The sequence below is a fragment of the Peromyscus maniculatus genome, chromosome 3 (assembly GCF_049852395.1).
Source record: "Peromyscus maniculatus bairdii isolate BWxNUB_F1_BW_parent chromosome 3, HU_Pman_BW_mat_3.1, whole genome shotgun sequence".
Taxonomy (NCBI): Eukaryota; Metazoa; Chordata; class Mammalia; order Rodentia; family Cricetidae; genus Peromyscus; species Peromyscus maniculatus.
The window spans coordinates 26569731-26588460 of record NC_134854.1 but is presented as its reverse complement, the minus strand read 5'-3'; the positions used below and the strand labels follow the sequence as shown (position 1 = coordinate 26588460).

The 18730-nt window shown below is 35.4% G+C and overlaps 1 protein-coding gene across 3 annotated transcripts in view; it reads left to right on the top strand.

The window, feature by feature from the left end:
• The window catches only part of Znf804b (zinc finger protein 804B), a 522342-nt gene extending 506289 nt beyond the window's left edge, over window positions 1–16053 (top strand). For all 3 annotated transcript variants that reach the window (XM_076566276.1, XM_076566277.1, XM_076566278.1), the window contains 2 exons: window positions 1643–1773; window positions 7644–16053. In XM_076566276.1, the coding sequence (XP_076422391.1) occupies window positions 1643–1773; window positions 7644–11298 (3786 nt within the window). In that variant the 3' untranslated portion in view covers window positions 11299–16053. The remainder of the gene's footprint in view (window positions 1–1642; window positions 1774–7643) is intronic.
• The last annotated feature ends 2677 nt before the right edge of the window (window positions 16054–18730 follow it).

Sequence of the window (18730 nt, the reverse complement as noted above, 5' to 3'; positions counted from 1 at the left end):
GGAAAAAACAAATATATACCAAAGTTCCAAATAATATTCTAATCTTAAGTGATCAAATATAAATAAATGAATCAACTTCCACAATTATAAAACTTTTATGTGCTGGTAATACCAAATATTAAATAAATATGGAGGATTTTTTTATTACATCTATGAACCAAGAGTAAAAATGCCATCTTCACCAAAGAAAGCCAGCTCCTTTCTTCAACATAGTTAAAGTGAAACTTATGTATCCTCTTAAAATATGCAAAATAATTTCCAAGAGTGTTTTCTCATCAGGTAAGTATTCACTGTAATCCTAGAGTTATTATAAAGCATGTGGGGTTGGAGGAAGTATAAATATCAGATACAGGCTGTCATCTCCTTCATGGTCACACCCTGATGTTTAGCTGTACTTGGGAACTATTGATCTTTTTGTTGTTGTTTTTTGTTTTGTTTTCTGGGTGCAGGGGAAGGCATACTTTAATTCTTGGGGCCTTTTCTTTTCTCTTATTTTTTCTTTTTTTGCTTAGAAATATCCAAAGCATTTATTAAAATTGAATTCAGATTGAATATTGTATTCCCTGTGCCCATTGCCAGTTCTATGTTCTTTTGTTCTTTGTACTCAGAATATTCTCCTTTAAAAAGGCTGGTCTACCTCCTTTAGGTATCCATTTTAGATATGGTTGCCTGGCCACTATCTTCTATGACAATGTTCTTTTCGAGAATGAAGCTAATGATCATTAAAGATTTTGGGCTTTGCGTTATGTGTAGGAAATACTCTGCTACCAGATTAATGATAGTTTGTAGATTTTTCCTTAACTCAGGAGGATCTTATACCTGATATGAAAAATTAAAAGTGGACACAGATTTTAAACTATTTAACATCTTGTGAGAGTTAAGAAAGGCTAATCTTCCAGTACCTTCCAATTGAGCATTAAGCCCCAAGCTTCACGATGCTAGTTTGATGTTGTCTGTTTCTCAATACATACAATGTTGGTAGGTGTGCTGTGCGGCAGTTTCTGAAGGAAAGATCCAAACAGGCAATAAAAATGTGCCTATAAACCAATTGTTTTAGAGAATAATCATTAAAAGTGTTTCAAGTTAATTTAAATGAATAAGGCCAAACTACTATTCTGAGTTTAAATTCCTAACCATTTCTTTGCATCTCGCTCTGCCAACTAAAAATGGTTTAAAATCCCACATAGACCTAGATTTGGTAATAGAAGCAATTTACTGAGAGAAATTCATTCCACTCAGTTTATTGAATCAGCATCATCTTTATGGGGAGGATCTAGGTAGGAATGTGTAAGCTCTGGCCTTCTCTCTCTTTGCCGATAGCACATGAATTCATTTTTTTCATTCTCACAGACACAAATGAGTCAGCTGTGCAGTCAGGGTGATTCTACCAAGGACCAGGTCCCAGCTTTCCAGCACACTCTGGGATTGACTTTGACAAGCTTTGAGGAACAGCCTAGTCAACAACTGCATGTATCTACTACATTTATCTTGGAGCAGAGAAAAACACTGGAGGAAATGCTTTTTCTCTCCATATCCCAAAAGACACCTTTGTATTCAGGACCATGTTTAATTAAGGCTCTGTAGACAGAAAAGCATGTTTTACTTATTTATAGTTTCCTTTCTGCTTGATTCTTTTCTATAGAGATTGAAGGAATTAAAGCAACGAGAATTTGCTCGAAACGTGGCTTCCAAGTCATGGAAAGATGAGAAGAAACAAGAAAAAGCACTTAAGCGACTCCATCAGCTGGCCGAACTGCGGCAGCAATCTGAGTGGTAAGAAGTAGAGGGGATTGGGTGGTCCACACTTTTCCCGTGTCCTGGGGAATTTCAATAATGAATCTACTTGGTTCCCCACAACAATATAAAATTAACATTAATCAACAAATATGCCTGAAGGCAAACTTTTAATTGTTAATGGTTTGTAAATTAGTAATTTTGTCATTTGATTTTTTTTTCTTCCTGATGTTGTTAACTTATTACCCTGTTTAATGAAGCGATCCAGGGAACAATTCTAATAAACTGTCATCTGTTCTAGCTTGACTTGTTCTGACATAATTCCACAGTAATTTGTTTTATAATGATAGCTCTTAAAATATTTTATTTAATGTTCATACATGCATATAATATGTTTAATGTTTAAAGTACAATATGTTGGATCAAATCCAACCTCCATTTTCTCCCTCCCCAACTCCTCTGTTCACACTTTTCCTTACCAAGTTCGTATGTTCCCCCTATATATACACATCTACATTTAAATACTTTATAGTGCTCCCTGTGTGTACATGCACGTGGGGTCATTTTTTCATCTAACAGATCAAGGATGGGTATTTTCATAGGACCCACATCCCTGAAGAAAACTGACTCTCTGTTTTCCAGCAGCCATCGATTACCAATAGCTCCTCAGATAGGGATGGGGCCTCATGAGCCCCTCCCCAGTCCAGCTTGGGAATTCGGCTGCCTTGATCTTGTGTAAACACTCTGTGTACAGTTCCAGCTGATGTGTATTCATATTTGAAACTTTGATGTCATGTCTGGCAAACACTACTCTGCTTCAAGCATCTACAATGATAGTTTTTAAACTATAAATAACAATGTAGCTTTGGGGTGGAAAATACATGTACTGTATATTCCCTTGTTCACACTTGATTCTACAATAAATGACACTAACATTGTCTGGCAGACAAACAAAATATAATTAATGTGGTTAAATTTACCTCACAGTGTCATTTTAATTGATAATTATACCATAACAAGCATTACACTAATACATACTTGTAACTGAAAATTGACAATTTTAAAAAAGCTTGCAGCCACTGAATGATGCAAAGTTGTTACCTGGAATGCAATTAACTTTGCAGATTGTGAATTGTGCTAATATGAAACATAATGTGTAACAGTAACATAACTAATTAATATGGTTGACGGCAACCTGGTGAATTATGAATTTATAGCTCTGCCAGAATTTAAAGTCCTATTGTTTAAATGGAAAACAATATAAAATAATAAGAGTGAATGGTTCAGTTATATTATCATAAAATATTAGACTTGAAATATTATCATTAGGAAATACTTATGATTGTTGGCCAATTATTCATGGAAATGGTGGCAGTAACAATTTTACAATATTTGCATGTATGCAATGTTTAGAATGTGTTTATTAACATCAAATATATGATAATATTAAAATTCTAAAAATGTAAGATAAAAGTGAATTAAAGGTACTATACTACATGTGTACAGAGATTAGATTAATGTAAAGAGATTTTCCTGGGAGGGCCCACACAATAAGAAAAGTAGACACTGTATTGGGCACTGATCTTTCTACCAGTCTATAAAATGAGGAACTCATGTTATTTGAACACAGTAATGAATTAGTATTAATAACAAATCAGATCTGCTGAAATTGGGCTTAGAACACTAACTCCTGTGTTCATTAGTGTAACATACAGGAAAACATTTAGATCACATTTCAGTTTCTGCATGATTAGTTACAGGACACAGTAAATTAAATAATAATAAATGGGGAAGAAAAAAAAATCCTCGAAAACAGTCTTCACAGGCCAGACCAGATTTGCCTTGTTCAGCAGCAAATCTGAGTTGCCCTCACAAGCATTGTCGTCATCATTGTCTTTACTGTGAAAGTAACTACACATCCACATCCTTCCCCCGATGGAAAGGATCAGAGGAATGTTGATGATGGTGGCAGTGAGGGCATGATGGTCTCACAGATGATGCAGTAGTAATGATGATGACCCTGTTGTTAAATTTCTTAGTTGCTGTGGTTACCTGGTAAGGTCTTCCAGATAAAAATGTCCACTCTATTAAGTTAGCTTATCTATCAGGAAACCTGATGTATCAAACACACTCTAATGTAACCACTCTGTAGGCCTGAATGTGTCCTACTGGAAAAGATATGTGTTCAGCTTTCTGAACACACAATTTCAAATCATGAAGATTGTTTCTTCCTTTTTATTACTCCCCAACTGCTCTATTTGCATCACAGCCTAATGCCCTAACAGAAGTCACTTAGAGTTATAAAATATTTTCGTTGTTGAAGCAGGAGTGAGGCATGAAAATTAAAAATGAAATGACCACTAAAGAATATCATGGCCTCTTTCCTGGACAATGTGCCTTTGGTCTGTTAGCCTCACTCACATTTCCTGAGAAGCCTGGAAAATCTGACCCTGGTATGCAGGCCTTTCATGAGTATTTTGTGTTTCTTTCTGTGCTGTGTCTTGCCCTGTTTACTCACATCTGACTTCCAGCATCATACAATTAACCCTGTAGAAACTGATTCTCTCTGTGGAGAATGATCCAAATCACATGATTCTTCGTGTGGAAAAGAAAGGTGAATTAGCAGTAATCAGAAGACTTGGATCCAATAGATAAACAAATATTGGCAGAAACTGGCTATAAGTTTCACACAGACAGCCTGCTTCCATCTTCTCTTGGACAGATTCCCTCAACTGGGGTCTCCAGTGAAAGCATCTATTGCATTGGGAGGTGCTCACTTTCCAAACAGAAACTTCTACGTAAAAACCTAAGTTCAGTACAACTTATGGATGATTTTGCAACATTTGAGAAATGTTAGTGATGTTGATTCTGAAAACAGAAACTCACCATATAAGAACCAGAATGCAACACACACACACACACACACACACACACACACACACACACACACACACACACTCATTTTGTTTTGGCACATTTTTTTTTCTGTTTGAAAAGTATGTTTTCCCCCATAGGAGACAAATTGTATATTTATGAAGTTACTTTGTGTTAGAAATCGAGGACAATATTGGGATGAAAATACAATAGTAAGAGTTAAATGGTTAATTCTATAGTCGCTTTCTTACTGGGTATTACAAATAAAAATAATTATTTTAAAATCACTGAAACTAGAAATAATTTCAAAGAAGAAAATGAAAGAACAAATGTGTTAACTATGAAAAATTACAGAAGTAGGAGCATTCACTGATAGGGATGAGGGGCTAGGGAAATGGAAAGTCAATGCATATTCATATACATTCTTGAGATCTGATGTAGAGCCTGGAGACTATACATAGTAATAATTATTGTAGTCTGTACTAGAAATTTGCTAAGATATACAATATTAAGTTGTTTTTAACACACACACACACATAGGTAATTATGTGTTGTGGTAAATATGTCAATGAGTTTTATTATACTAACAATTTCATATTATATGCGTATATCTATTTGACATCCCCATGTGCACCATGGTATATTCACCCACATACATTTACTCACATACTCAAATAACTAACTATATTTTTATTTTAAAATTAAATGAAACATAATTTAGAAATAGTAAATATCCATATTTGATTGCAATTTGGAAGAAGAAATGTTAATATTCTCCCATGAGAATTTGAATACTTTCTGTTGAGTATAATACCAATAATAGAAAATTGACTGATTTTCAGAAGAAGCAAACTTATCAATTAGGTAGCATAGATAGTGCTTAATCCAAAAAATGTCACAAATGTGGAGAGATATCTGCTTGTCACGAAAACAAAATTGAGAGTCACAATTTTGTCATTCCTTGTCCTTTTCCATCCAGGTTCCAATAAAACTTCAATAAACCTTTTTGGTCTTTTTGTTTGGGTTGAAATAGCATTCAATAGCCCACATGTTGTCTTTGAATACTTCTCTCCATTAGTGACATTAAATGAACCTTTTGGAAAAGCATGGTGAAATTATCAAAGCAAAAAGATTATTGTAACAGAGAGGGGGGATACATAATCCTCACTATGAAACAATTAAGGAAAAGTCGCTGTTTTATAAAATTTTTAAATTTGATTTCCATACAATAATGGAATATACCATCATTATAAAGCTTTACCCGGCCGCTGATGAGAACAGATAATCTCAAATAATAGTGAAATAAATAATGGCTAAAATTATATTTTGTAAGATAAAATTCATAAGGGCAGATAAAATAACAGGTTGTAGTATTGTAAAGATGCAATGGTGTGGGTAAGGCAAACTTTGGATACCAAAAATTATCCTTCAACTAAAGCAAGAGATTACAAGCAGTAGAGTACCAACATTCGTCCTGAGTCCATTACATGTTGTTCCTGTATACTTATGTTTAGAGCTGATGACCTGGGATTGGATAACACATCAGGGGAGTTTTCCTTTCAGAAAATGGATTCTCCCCTTTTCAGAAGTCAGTGATTGCCTGTATCTCTTTACCTAAGGTGGAGTCTTGTGAAATTTTCTCCATTCATGTTGGCATGTCAACTGCTGTCATTATACAGGACTTATTTATGCAGCCATAGTGTTGAGATTTCATGGAAACAGTTTCTCTATCATGTCTAGAGGACACTATCCCACAGCACGTGCCCTGATCCTCTGGCTCTTGCAACCTATACCCCCTCTTCTGTGATATTCCCTGAGTGTTGGGTTGTGGGTGTATCAAATTGAGCTCAGTACCCCAGGGCCACTTATTTTCTGAATTTTGACCAGGTATGAATTTCCGTAATCATCTCCATCTGTTACAAAAAGAAGATTCTTTGAGGAAGACTGAGAACTACATTTTTGTGTGGGTATAAGGATAGTTATTGAAAACACGGTCCTTCAGAATTTAAATGATATGTTTTAAGGGTGTAAGTTTTAATATTTTATAGCCAAGAAACAAATGATGAGTAATAATGAAGTTTCATAGAAGACTATGAAACATATTAAATCTGCATTTCTAAGATAGACAACACAAGTTAGATGTCTGTCCAGACACATGGGAAAAGCAACAGAATGGCATTTCAAATAAGCTGTTGGAAAAGTGATGTAGTAGCTGCTTTTCCTCAGTCAGCATCAGCATTACTGTAGGGAAGAGGTAGCAGATAGGGTGTGAAAAGACTAATTTTAACCTCAAAGTTCCTGTCTATGTATGTTTATTTTCTGCTTTCTGTTTAAATCATTAATGAACTTCAGCAAAATCAACAATCTCGAAAAACCTCAAAAGACGGAGAATGCACAGTTGGCATAAAGTTGTTCTTGTGAGTAAGAAGCAAGGGAAGCTACAGGAAAATCCCTGGGAACACTGAGCCTGCTTGAAACACATCAGCTTCTTGCTGCTGCTGCACTCATTAGCTAGCTGCTGACAAGAGTAATGACTAAGCACCCTGCTCCAACAGAAGTAAACAGGAAGGACTTTTGATGTTGAAGGGTTAAATATTGAGTGCTGAAGATGCCGAAAAATCAAATGAAACTATTTTTACACTTTGCAAATTTTAATTTCTTATCGAACATGAAAGTACTGGTTAGAAGAGTATGAAACATATTAAATCTGCATTTCTAAAGATCATAGGTTCTGAGGAATATATTGTGATGTAAATGCTCTATTTTACTTTGTTTTGTAGCTTTCAAATAAGATAGTTACTTGTTATTGCTTTTTACATTTCTACATAACAGAATTAAACAGAGCATTTCAGTATAGCCATACAACAGTTATACTGACTTGTATGTGCATGATAAAAGGGTGATTTTGTAGAAAATAACGTTCACCAATAAATATTAAAGCAAATCATTGTAGAAATACTATGGAATGTTGTTTGCATATAGATTTGATTCCAATGCTAATGTCCTACTCATTTAAATATTCACTATATTTACAGTGTTTCTGGAAATGGACCAGCATACAAAGCCCCCAGGATAGCAATGGAAAAGCAGCTCCAGCAGGGAATTTTCCAGGTTAAGAATGGCAGAAAGGTCTCCTGCATGAAGAGCGCCCTCCTTCTCAAGGGAAAGAACCTCCCCAGAAGCACTCTGGACAAGCAGCGATTCCCCACACCACACCGTCAACAGCTACAGCCAGACAGGCGGTTCCTGTTTGGAAACAGGATTACACAAACATCTTCCGATCTCAGCAATGCAAACCACAGGACAGGAGTTTCATTTTCATTTTCAAAAAAAGCCTATCTAAAATTAGAATCCTCAGCCTCAGTTTTCAGCGAGAACACAGAGGACACCCATGATTGTAACAAGTCGCCCACCTTTAAAGTCAAACAAAGAGTAGAGAAATGCATGTGTTGCAGGTTTGCAAATGAGGATCCACACCTTACTAAGGAAGAAGGTGTCATCTCACCCAGCCATCTGGAAGGTGTTTTAAACAACACCTTCTCGATGAACTCTAAAGTGTCACAAAACAAAAATGAATATCTTAATGAGAGGCTGAAAGATTCATCAGGCATTCATGCTTCTTTCTCTAACCCTAACCTCCATCTTTCAGAAAAAGATTTTACTCTTTCCAGCAGAGAGAAAGAAATCGGGAATGCACTGAAGGATACTTCAGAAAATTGCATTAATCACCCATGCCAAGCAAATGAATCCTCCAGTCCAGTACACATTTGCAAGCACGGTGATAACAGTTGGTGTGGAAGTCTGGATGAGTTTTTGCCTTCAGGGCCAAGTGAACAAAAGATGAGGGCACATCTGAATTCTAACTCCAGAATGGAAGACCGAGCAAAGTCTTTAGACGAATCAGAAAGAGTTAGCAACAACGTGCAAAGGCACTGCAGAGAACATTGTCCACATGATCTAAAATCCAAATCATTGCCTTTCCTTCATGTACAGAGCAAGGATGGCCACACCACTCTACAGTGGCCTACAGAACTTCTGTTCTTTACCAGAACAGAACCTTGCATATCCTATGGCTGTAATCCATTATATTTTGATTTCAAACTTTCTCGAAACACAAAGGATGAACATAATTCAGAGAATGTAAAAACAGAAATGGAGAAAGAGGCTTTGGAAATGAAGCCAAAAACAGAGAGCCAAGTCTCAGGTTTAATTAAAGAACAACAAAAAACGACCCAAGGTAATCAATCTCTGAAGCCAAAGATGATTATAGCTAACCCAGATTGGGAAAAGTTCCAGAGACAATACAATTTGGGCCACAATGATTCTGATTCTAGTACAAGTGAACATGATAGTCTACGAGACTTGGAAATGAAAAGTCCTGAAGTGCCTGCTTGCTTTAATCTGTCTCTAAAGGATGGCATAAGAAAAGATAATGTTGATGACATTGAATTGGAGGAACCTTCAAACATCCACTGCCGAAGCTGCAAAAGGGCCATTCTAAATAACGCTCAGGAGGGTCTCCCATGCTCTCTTCAGATCTCTAGGACTAAAAAGCATAAACTGAATCCCTGCAGTCCACATGCAGAGTTTGAAGGAGAAAACCAAGATACTTGGAATTTTAGTCTTTATACATCAGAGGGTCACAGTGAACATGCGAAGGGGCTCAGTGAGAGTTTAAATAGCTGCAACGTTAGCATGGCCAGCAGGGCTTCTACGAGTGGGAGACCGAGTTATGACAGATGTTCTCCAAAGCCACCTCTGGGTGACCATCCCAGAACAAGGGAAGACTCTCCCAGAAACATGTCCAGCTGGAGAAACATGTGTTCAAATCATCGGTCCAGGAGCAGTGGGAGCCGTCGTTTGCTCTATGTTTGCAAGACAGAGTGTGCCTCAGTCGAAAGGCACATGTGGAAACACAGAAAGCACAATTGCCTCTGCTTGTCTGACGTGCCAGTAAGCACTAACTGTCCTCAGTCAGAAACCCAGAAAGACGGGAATGGCAAACTGCGGGACTCACTTAAAACTAAAAAACAGTCAAAACACAGAAACTGTCATTGCAGAGAAAGATATAAACTGGGTAAAACTCATCAATTTGCGGGGCCCAAACCCACAAGAATTTTCCATTGTGATTCCAGTTCACAGGTTTCCCTTGATAGAAATAGTGAAAAGCCCTTTAATGGCCCAGGACCTCAGCACAGCAAATCAGGCTCGTATTTGAGACAGAGAGGTTACTGCTTAAATAAAAACAAGAGAAGCCAAAAGTCTTTTGCCAGCCTTCACATTTGTGATGTGGGAAAAGTCAAGTGCAGACAATGCAACCCCAGCACTCTCAATTACCTTCTCAGGGGCTGTGTAGGTGGCCCTTCAGAAACCACGCAGTCACACATTCCAGATGGAGAAGGGCCTTCCCTGACAGCCAAGGGTCTTTTAGAAAGAGTGAAAGCCAAGGAGTGTCAGGAGCAATCAACGAAGTTTGACTTCTCTTCAAACAGTGGTTTAAGAGAATCAGAGGCTCATTCACAAATCCAACACACAATTCAACCTGGACCACCAAGCTGTAACAGAACATCATTGCCTTTTTCAGAGAAGAGACAACAGATGGGCAAAAGGAGAAATGATAAAGGCATCGTAATTCATAAGACTTCTGACAAAGACAAAATCAAAAGCTCACAAAAAAATAATTTTATTGTTTTACCAGACACTGAATGTGATAATTATCTCTCCAAAGGCATAAAGCGTGCAGCAATGAATTCCCAGCCTTTAAGCAGAAATAAGAACCAGACAACAAAAGAGCAATCTAAATCTTCAATTAGTGAAGTCCAGCCTTTTCATGGAAGCTGTGACCCAGTACCAAATGATTTCCTTGGTGCTTTTCCATCTAATAGATATACTGGTGTAACTGATTCAACAGAGACCAAAGAGGACCAGATAAATCTAGACTTACAAGATGTAAGCATGTCTATGAATCACGTAGAGGGGAATATAAACTCTTACTATGACAGAACTATGCAGAACCATGACAAAGTGGAAGATGAATTAGAAATGTGTCATAAATCTCTCTCTCCCCCTTTAATTCAACAGCCCATAACATTTTCTCCCGATGAAATAGATAAGTACAAGCTCCTCCAGCTGCAAGCCCAGCAGCACATGCAGAAGCAGCTTCTGTCGAAGCATCTCCGCGTGTTGCCTGCTGCAGGGCCCACTGCCTTCTCTCCGCCCTCAGCTGCGCAGCCAGGTCTGGTTCACCAGCACACATCCATTACCACCATCCACCACACATTTCTGCAGCATTTCGCTGTTTCTGCTTCCATAAGCTCCCACAGCAGTCCCCTCCCTATCGCTCATCTGCACCCACTGCCACAGCCACATTTGACTCCTTTTTCATTTTCAACCATGGCTCCAACCATTATCCCTGCACACCCTACTTTGCTAGGACATCCCCTGCATTTAGTGACTGCGGCCCCCTTCCACCCATCACATATGGCTTTTCAGGCACTGCCTCCTGCAGCGTTTATCCCCACATTGTTTGGTCCTCATTTAAATCCAGCCACAACTTCTATTTTCCACTTGAATCCTTTAATCCAACCAGTGCTACAAGGTCAAGATCTTTTCCATCACTCTTGCTCCAGCCAGATGCAACAGTTAAATAGTATGAAAGAGGCCTTAAATATGTCAGTACACTTGAACTAATAGTTATTACAACTCATCTTATGAATAAATAATGCAAATTGTCACAACCTACAGAACAATGCATTAATATCATCTCTCCCATTACTATAAGGTTTAAAATAATGGTGCCAAGTCCAAATGTAACTCATATATAAATACAAACGGAATTGTCATAATAGAAATGGGAGCATTTAAGAACTTGTTCCGGGAAAAAAATTAGAGCAAATTAAAATGATCTGATGGAAGAAAATGTTAGGAAGTATTAAAGAGTGTTTTGAGATAAGTTGTCAACTAATGCTAAAACTGGTAAAAGAAAACAGTCTGGCACATCGCCAATATGAAGAAGCAAGAGAAGACCCTATGATTGAAGTATTTGATGAGTGAGTGGTAATGAATGTGAATTTCAGTTTCATTTGTCAGGTAATATTAAAATGTCAGTAAAATGAACCATTGACTAAGAATAATTTCTTTTGACATATTTTCATAGAGCCTAAGAGATATTCTGATTAACACAAGCAGAAAACAACTACACAAAGTAACTTTACAGCTGCTGAAATTCTGTGAAAGATCATTTTGCTTCACTTTATATATTACTGTATCAAGATTGCCTGTATGAATAAATAGCATCAGGAATTGAGAATATTTCAATTTTGTATTAGAAAGCATACAAAAGATACTATTAGTATTTGATAATACAAAGTAAAATATCCATATAATAACATTTTATACATATTAATAATTCTTTCAAACATTATAAGCACTAAAACATTAAGTTTTCTTTACTACTCAGAAACTTCATTGTGTTCAGAAATAAAAAGCATGAGGCTCAGAAAGGATAAATTTTATGAGGGTAAGTCAAGTTATCACCTATTTAATTTCAAATATTTATTGAAAAGAGTTCCTAGCCCATAGAAGTTTTGCTTCTTGCATTACTTGTAAACTGTCATCTATTTGGTGTATAATTTAATATCCTTATAATTATAAAACTATCACTTACATCTGCTTTAACTATGGGTTTCTAAAAATAAAACTCACAGGGCAGGAGGTGGACTCTACCTGATAATGATGTGAAGATGTAACCTTTGGCACACGGGAAAAAAGAGCATCTCTTACTCAGACCTGGAGAAAGGCATCTACATTCCCTGAATACATACATGCATTTCACTTCAGGCAGGTGAAGCACTTCTAGCCCATTTTTTCTTATTCTTCATAATATTATCATTCTTCATGTCATCAATACAGTTGAAAACTAAATAACTGCTTCTTCATATATGGTAGAAATCTTTGCAGCCGAAGACATAAAAAGAAGGGAGAGAAAGAGAAAATGAATATATTTCAAATATTGACATGAAGAACAAATGTACTTACCAATGTAACACCAAACATTTGTTTATGGGACCTTTTATTGGAATAAGAAAGGGGAAGAGCCTGGCCTATTTAAAATGAATAGAAAAAAGAAATATAGACATTTATCAAACAGCAAGAAGCTCTATACTTGCATATATTTCCACAAAAGTAACTATTAAAGGTAGTGCCTTTTGGGTAAATCTTCTTAAAAAGAAAAATAATGGAAATCCTATTAGAAAGATAGATAATAACTTGCCCAAAAGATCAAAATATATTGTGGAAAATTAGTTGCTCAAACAGATTATAAAGATGGCACAAAACCAAGACAGAGTAAACTCGAAAGTCACTAGAAGTCTTATGACAGAAAATACAGAGCACTCAACTAATTCTTAAGTTGTCTTGGGGACAATGCAGAATCTCAGATGGCTAAACCAGGGGACTTTTCTACTGGGTACTTAGGTCGGTGTAAGTGGGTAGTTTGGAAATGACTGTTCCATCCTGCACTAGAAATGATGGAAGTGCTCAGTGGCTAGGCCACCTCATACAACAGAAGGAAGGTGTTGTCACTTAAACAAAAATAACTGGTACTTCAAGGTGACAAGTTATAAAGCCTGTGGCATCATATCAGGGAAAGTATAATGAGGTCAGCAGTCACACCAGATTTCTGTTTCCATCTCCTTTTGGAGGAATGCATCCTTGAAAAACTAAAGCAAAAAGAAGTCTAACCATATTCTGAATTCTAAATTAGAGCCATTAGAACACACTCTTATGGATCATTCTTTGAGTATCACATCCATCAAATTATTTGTTAATCAATTTGAGTAATTTTCTAATAAATGTTAAATTTATGAGATAAGATTTTTGTGAGTTCACTCTTTACACTCAGTCATTGGGCTTTTTTCTTGTATCTGTTCAAGAACCAAGATAAATTAAAGGTAAATACTGTAGAAAAAGGCTGTAAAATATTTATACATATGTTCACATATGAATACATGAACACACAAATATGTCTATATATTTTATCCTTAAAGATTCAGAGTCATTCCACTTTCATATGGCCTCAATGAATTCCGGCATGATTCAAGAAAATAAGCAATTTGTGTGATGAACTGGTAAATGAATAAAGTTCATTTTCTTAATCACTGTCCAATTCTTCAAGAAAAATTGCATTAATGGGGGCTATAACACCTCTACCCTGAGTTCTAAGTCCACCTTTACACATGTTATAAACAATGAAATACAAGAGGTGATTACACAATGGAGAGTGATTTACAAAGTTCCTAATCCTGAGGCTTTGATCCCCCATCACCCTGTAGGAAGACATTTTCCAGAATGATCTGAAATGTCTTCCTCTCAGTAAATGGATTTGATGGTGCCTACCTTTCTCCGTCTCTGTCAGGTCTCCATGGAATCTCTGTTATCACGGGGTAGAGGCACATTTAAAAGAACTTTTCCTAAAAAGTTTCTCACTAGATGGAGTTTTTAATCCTCAGATTACTCAGGATCATATTGCAAGCCCTCACTGTCTTCTTGCATGAGTTTTCTCTGTAGAAACAAGGACAGTAACAATGCAGTTTTCTAAAATTTTAATATTACTTTGAAGTTTTATCTAAACACACCTGTTCTTCAAAACAGTAACTGGAAATACCAAGATGGTTTGCAGACAGGAATACCACAATTATTCCAGGATTCTAGATGAAAATATGAGGTAATTTTCTATGAACTTTGCTGGGATGGTATTGAAAACAGTATCAAACTACAGTATAACTCTACATCTTTTCTTAAAAATATTCCCTATTATTTTTAAGGATGATTATTATATATTCTGAAGGAAAACTTGGATATATCAGATCCAGCTTTCTAAAACCAAAATTTAAAGACCAATATCTCATATATCTGTTTATTCAGCTAGTCTACTTAAGTGTGAATGTGATCTAATTATTCTCTGCCTCAGCAAAGCTAAAGAAGAGGCTTAAGTTAGGTTCTTGAATTGGACAGACTCTTAAAGCAGAATGTGCTCTCATTGATGAACAGACACATTATTAAGAACACACATTAGTAAAAAGCAGTTGGTGATCAGCTTCATTCAGAGGTCAAAGAAATGCGTGGCTGCCCTTTGTAACTCAGAGAGGAACCATTTCAGTAAGATGAAAAATTTGACATAGGAGTTATTCCTGCCAGAAGCATAGGTCAGAGGATTTTCAAAGGTTATCATTTCATTCCAGCAAAAAAAAAATATTATACACCTCCTCTATTCAGTGTATAGTTGATGATGAGTATTGTACTTTGGAGGCTTAAGCTTGTATTGGAAATGGGAGCAATGGCCAAATGGGTTAGGTTTAGAATAAGCCAATACACAAGATAAGCTAAGGAGTATTTTTCATTCTCTGAAGTTGTACACAAGAAGAAACACTTCCAATTCAATTTTTTTAATTCCTTTCTCAAAGTCACTTTGTATTTTTGCAATTTACCACCTCTCTTAAGTAGCAAGATCAAGAGTACCTTGCTAGAAACAAACAAGAAAAGCCAGGAAGTCAAAACAAAATGTAATATGTGTGAATGCATATGTACATTTGTTTGTGTGTATGTTCTTAATATACTCTTTATTCTCAAGTTGTAAACCTTAACCTTTGTTGAAAATACAAAGTTTATTATAGTGTATTCTTTTTCTAAAAAATCACATATTGAGACAATCAACTTCAAGAAAAGATTTCTAATCTTGTGTAAAATGGTCATTTGCTTTAATGTGTGAGGGATTTTAAAATAGTTGAAATGTAGATTGGTTGTGTCTCTCTCTATAGTACAGTCCCAGCTTATGAATCCTATGGTACTTAATTTAAAGGAAACTGAATGATGGTCTGAAATATGGTCTAAGCCAGTCATTTTACTTTGTATTCTCTGTTCAAAGCAATTTTGATTATACTGTGGCTAAGTAAATTGCACTACTGTACATGCAAAGCAGCTTATTTTAGGTTATTCAATAAATTTCTTGGACTGTATGTAGTTCAATGCAATAATATTTTTTTCAATGAAATGTTTAATGGTATAGGAATGTTAGTCATGTATTTATAGCAAAAATTGAACCAAAATATAAGAATTAAATCAAATAGAAAGTGGTATCAAAGTATTCTGCATTTTACACTGTTGGATCATATGCATTTAACATTTTATTTATTACTGTATATATTTATAGTATATATTTAAATGTTTGGATTTCTTAGACTATTTCTTAACATTTGAGTGTTATCAAAAAAATCTGTTTCCTCAAATTCAAAATAAATATCACTTAAAAAAAATCTAGAGATTTATTTGTTGCTGAAACCTAATACAGATACTATATAATATCCTATATTTTCTTTAAATATGTAACCCAACAATTTGTAATGATCTAACAAAACTATAGTTTTCAGAATGTATTCTCTGACAATATAATACAGTGATTTTTTAGTATATGTATAATTATTTTAATGTGAATTCTGAAAATATTTTAATTAAAAACATTAATTTTATCTCCAAAAAACAATTCTGAGAAGGACTTGACTTTCTAGGAAATATTTTTAATCAAATATGACCAATGGTGTGAGGATTAATTTGAGATTCCACTTAACTATTATTAATAATTTACTAATTTGAAATTTTTTGTCTCTATCTCATTTAGGACAGCAATGAAGATACACATTTGCTAGATCATTGTATGTTATTTGTGACAAATCTCAGACTAGGTGTGCTTAGAATTAGCAATTCATAGATTATTTCTTCTTCTTCCTCTTCCTTTTCCAGATTCTTTTTCCAATTAGATTCACACTGCCCATCCTCCTGCTTTTGCCTCTCAAGTTCTGGGACTGTGGATGCCTGTTATCATGTATAGCTGCTCTTGTTCTTGGATCACATCAACCCTTTCCTTTACTGACTAACAAGCTTTAATCTAATAGGAAACCCTGTGCTTCTGAATTTTCATTTCTTCTGTACTTATACCTGTCTTAATAAAAATAGAAATCTGCAATATATTCTTCCTTTTTCCAAGTTTTAAGTAGAGAAATACTTTAAATGCCAATCATCTGCTAGACTTCTACTCTAGATTCTTGACTCTTACACTAAACTGTTTAGTGAAACCACTGAAGTAATAAGAAGTTACTTTTCCCAGAAATACAAACACATATAACTACATGAGAATATTTACTGGTTATTGGTAGAATGCTCACAGAATCACTGTCCGGCTAAGACGTTCTCATCACCTATATTTCTGGAGTCTGTCTGAGGAGAAAAGTAAGATTTTCTAAAAATGAAATGCAATGGTATCAATAATTAGATTGAGTTGAAAGAGTACATGATGTCTATTGAGTCATGTTTACTATATTCTCCTTCATTCATGTGAGATTTCTGCCAGGTTTGAGTTCTGTTTATATTCCATGTAATTTTTGTATCATGGAAATTTGGGGCACTAAAATAAAATGGCTGCCACATACACTTGAGGTAATGTTCTCTTACTGCACCTGGTAAATTTGAATCAATCCTTAATGACATTTTAACAATACCTGGAGGTGTAAAGAAAAAACTCAAAATGGTGTAAAGTAGCTCAGCAATAAATAAACAAAAGTCATTTAGGGATAGGAATACACATGAGAAACCTACATTTTGGGAAGAGTTGTCAAGCAAACAACTCGTCAAGTGGACATCTTATTTTCAAGTGTCATGCCTCATTCTAGCAGAGACATTATAGCTCAAAGACATGATATTTTAATTACTTGGTCTGGATATAGCATGACATCTTCCAAAGAGATAGTAAACTCCAAAGACTCTTCATGGAATGCTTTATTCATTATGAATATGTTTTAATACATTTTTATACTACATTATTCATAGTATTGGAAAATAGATTTTTTTTTTATCTTTCCAAATGTTTAAGAAAGTAAAGGCAATACACTATAGAAGTAACTTACTAGGAAGTAGCAGGCTGTCATCCACCTTAAGTTATTCACTCATTAAATGTTTGCAAGATTAGTCAATGATGGATAAAGGACAAAGTGAAATGAGTGAAAAAGCAAGAGATAAGTCTAGTTCATGAGGATTTTTTTCCTTCTGGACATTTGTCCTTATCTCTATTCCAAGAGGAATTTAGGACAGTGCAGTTATAATATCAAAAGTAAAATTTTCTGTAGCTTGCCTGATTATCACTTTAATACTACTATACAGATATTTTTAAGATCATACAAATTCCATATGGCCCACCAATTCCCATTATTTTAATCCCAGAATTATTATTTTGTTTTGTTTTGTTTGTTTGTTTTAGAATTGAAGTCTCAAAACATGAAATGCATTGAGCAAAGGGGTGTTGAAATTTTGGGATAACTGAATTGACAAAGCTTAATTTAAGTACATGGTACTTAAAGTCTTAGGATATGAGAAGGATGTGTACAGCACATTATTACCAGTGTGGACTTTCCTGAGACAGGCACATTTCAGAATCAAAATCTAAAGTCAACCCATCATAACCACATTGGCTCTCAACAGCATGTGCCATTGTTCTTATCTGAAATTATTTATCATTTACTCTGGCTTGCTCTGTACTTGGGATCGTTTCACGGTTGAATGGCTTCTCTGCTGCCTTTTCTATCAAACATTCATTTTGCAGACAATCTCTATGCAATGTAGTAACCCAGGAATCAGTTCTTACACATATGTTTTTAATTACTAGTATCTATATTATGCAATCGTACCTTGTGTAAAGCCTGTAGGAGCCATTTTCACTCTGAAGGTGCTAACCTTCATATTTTCAGTTAGGTCCCTGCCCCTGGCTTTTGCATTTGTTAAATCAGGCACACACTCAAAATCTCTTCTGAATGTCCATCAGTCAGAAATTTAACATCTAACCCAGAATTCTTCACTGAAAGTATTTTCATCCCTAGATGGAGGCTTGTTTTTGTAATTTTTTATTCCATCTTTCTAAAAACAAACTTTTTGAGGAAGAAATTGTTTGCTTGCTTCTTTTTTTCTAATTTCTTCAATTCATTTTTCAATTTCCTAGAATAACATTGAGAACATGGTATATAATCCACATCTGTTGTTTTCTTTTTTTTTTTTTTTTGAAAACAGTAACTGCCCAAGT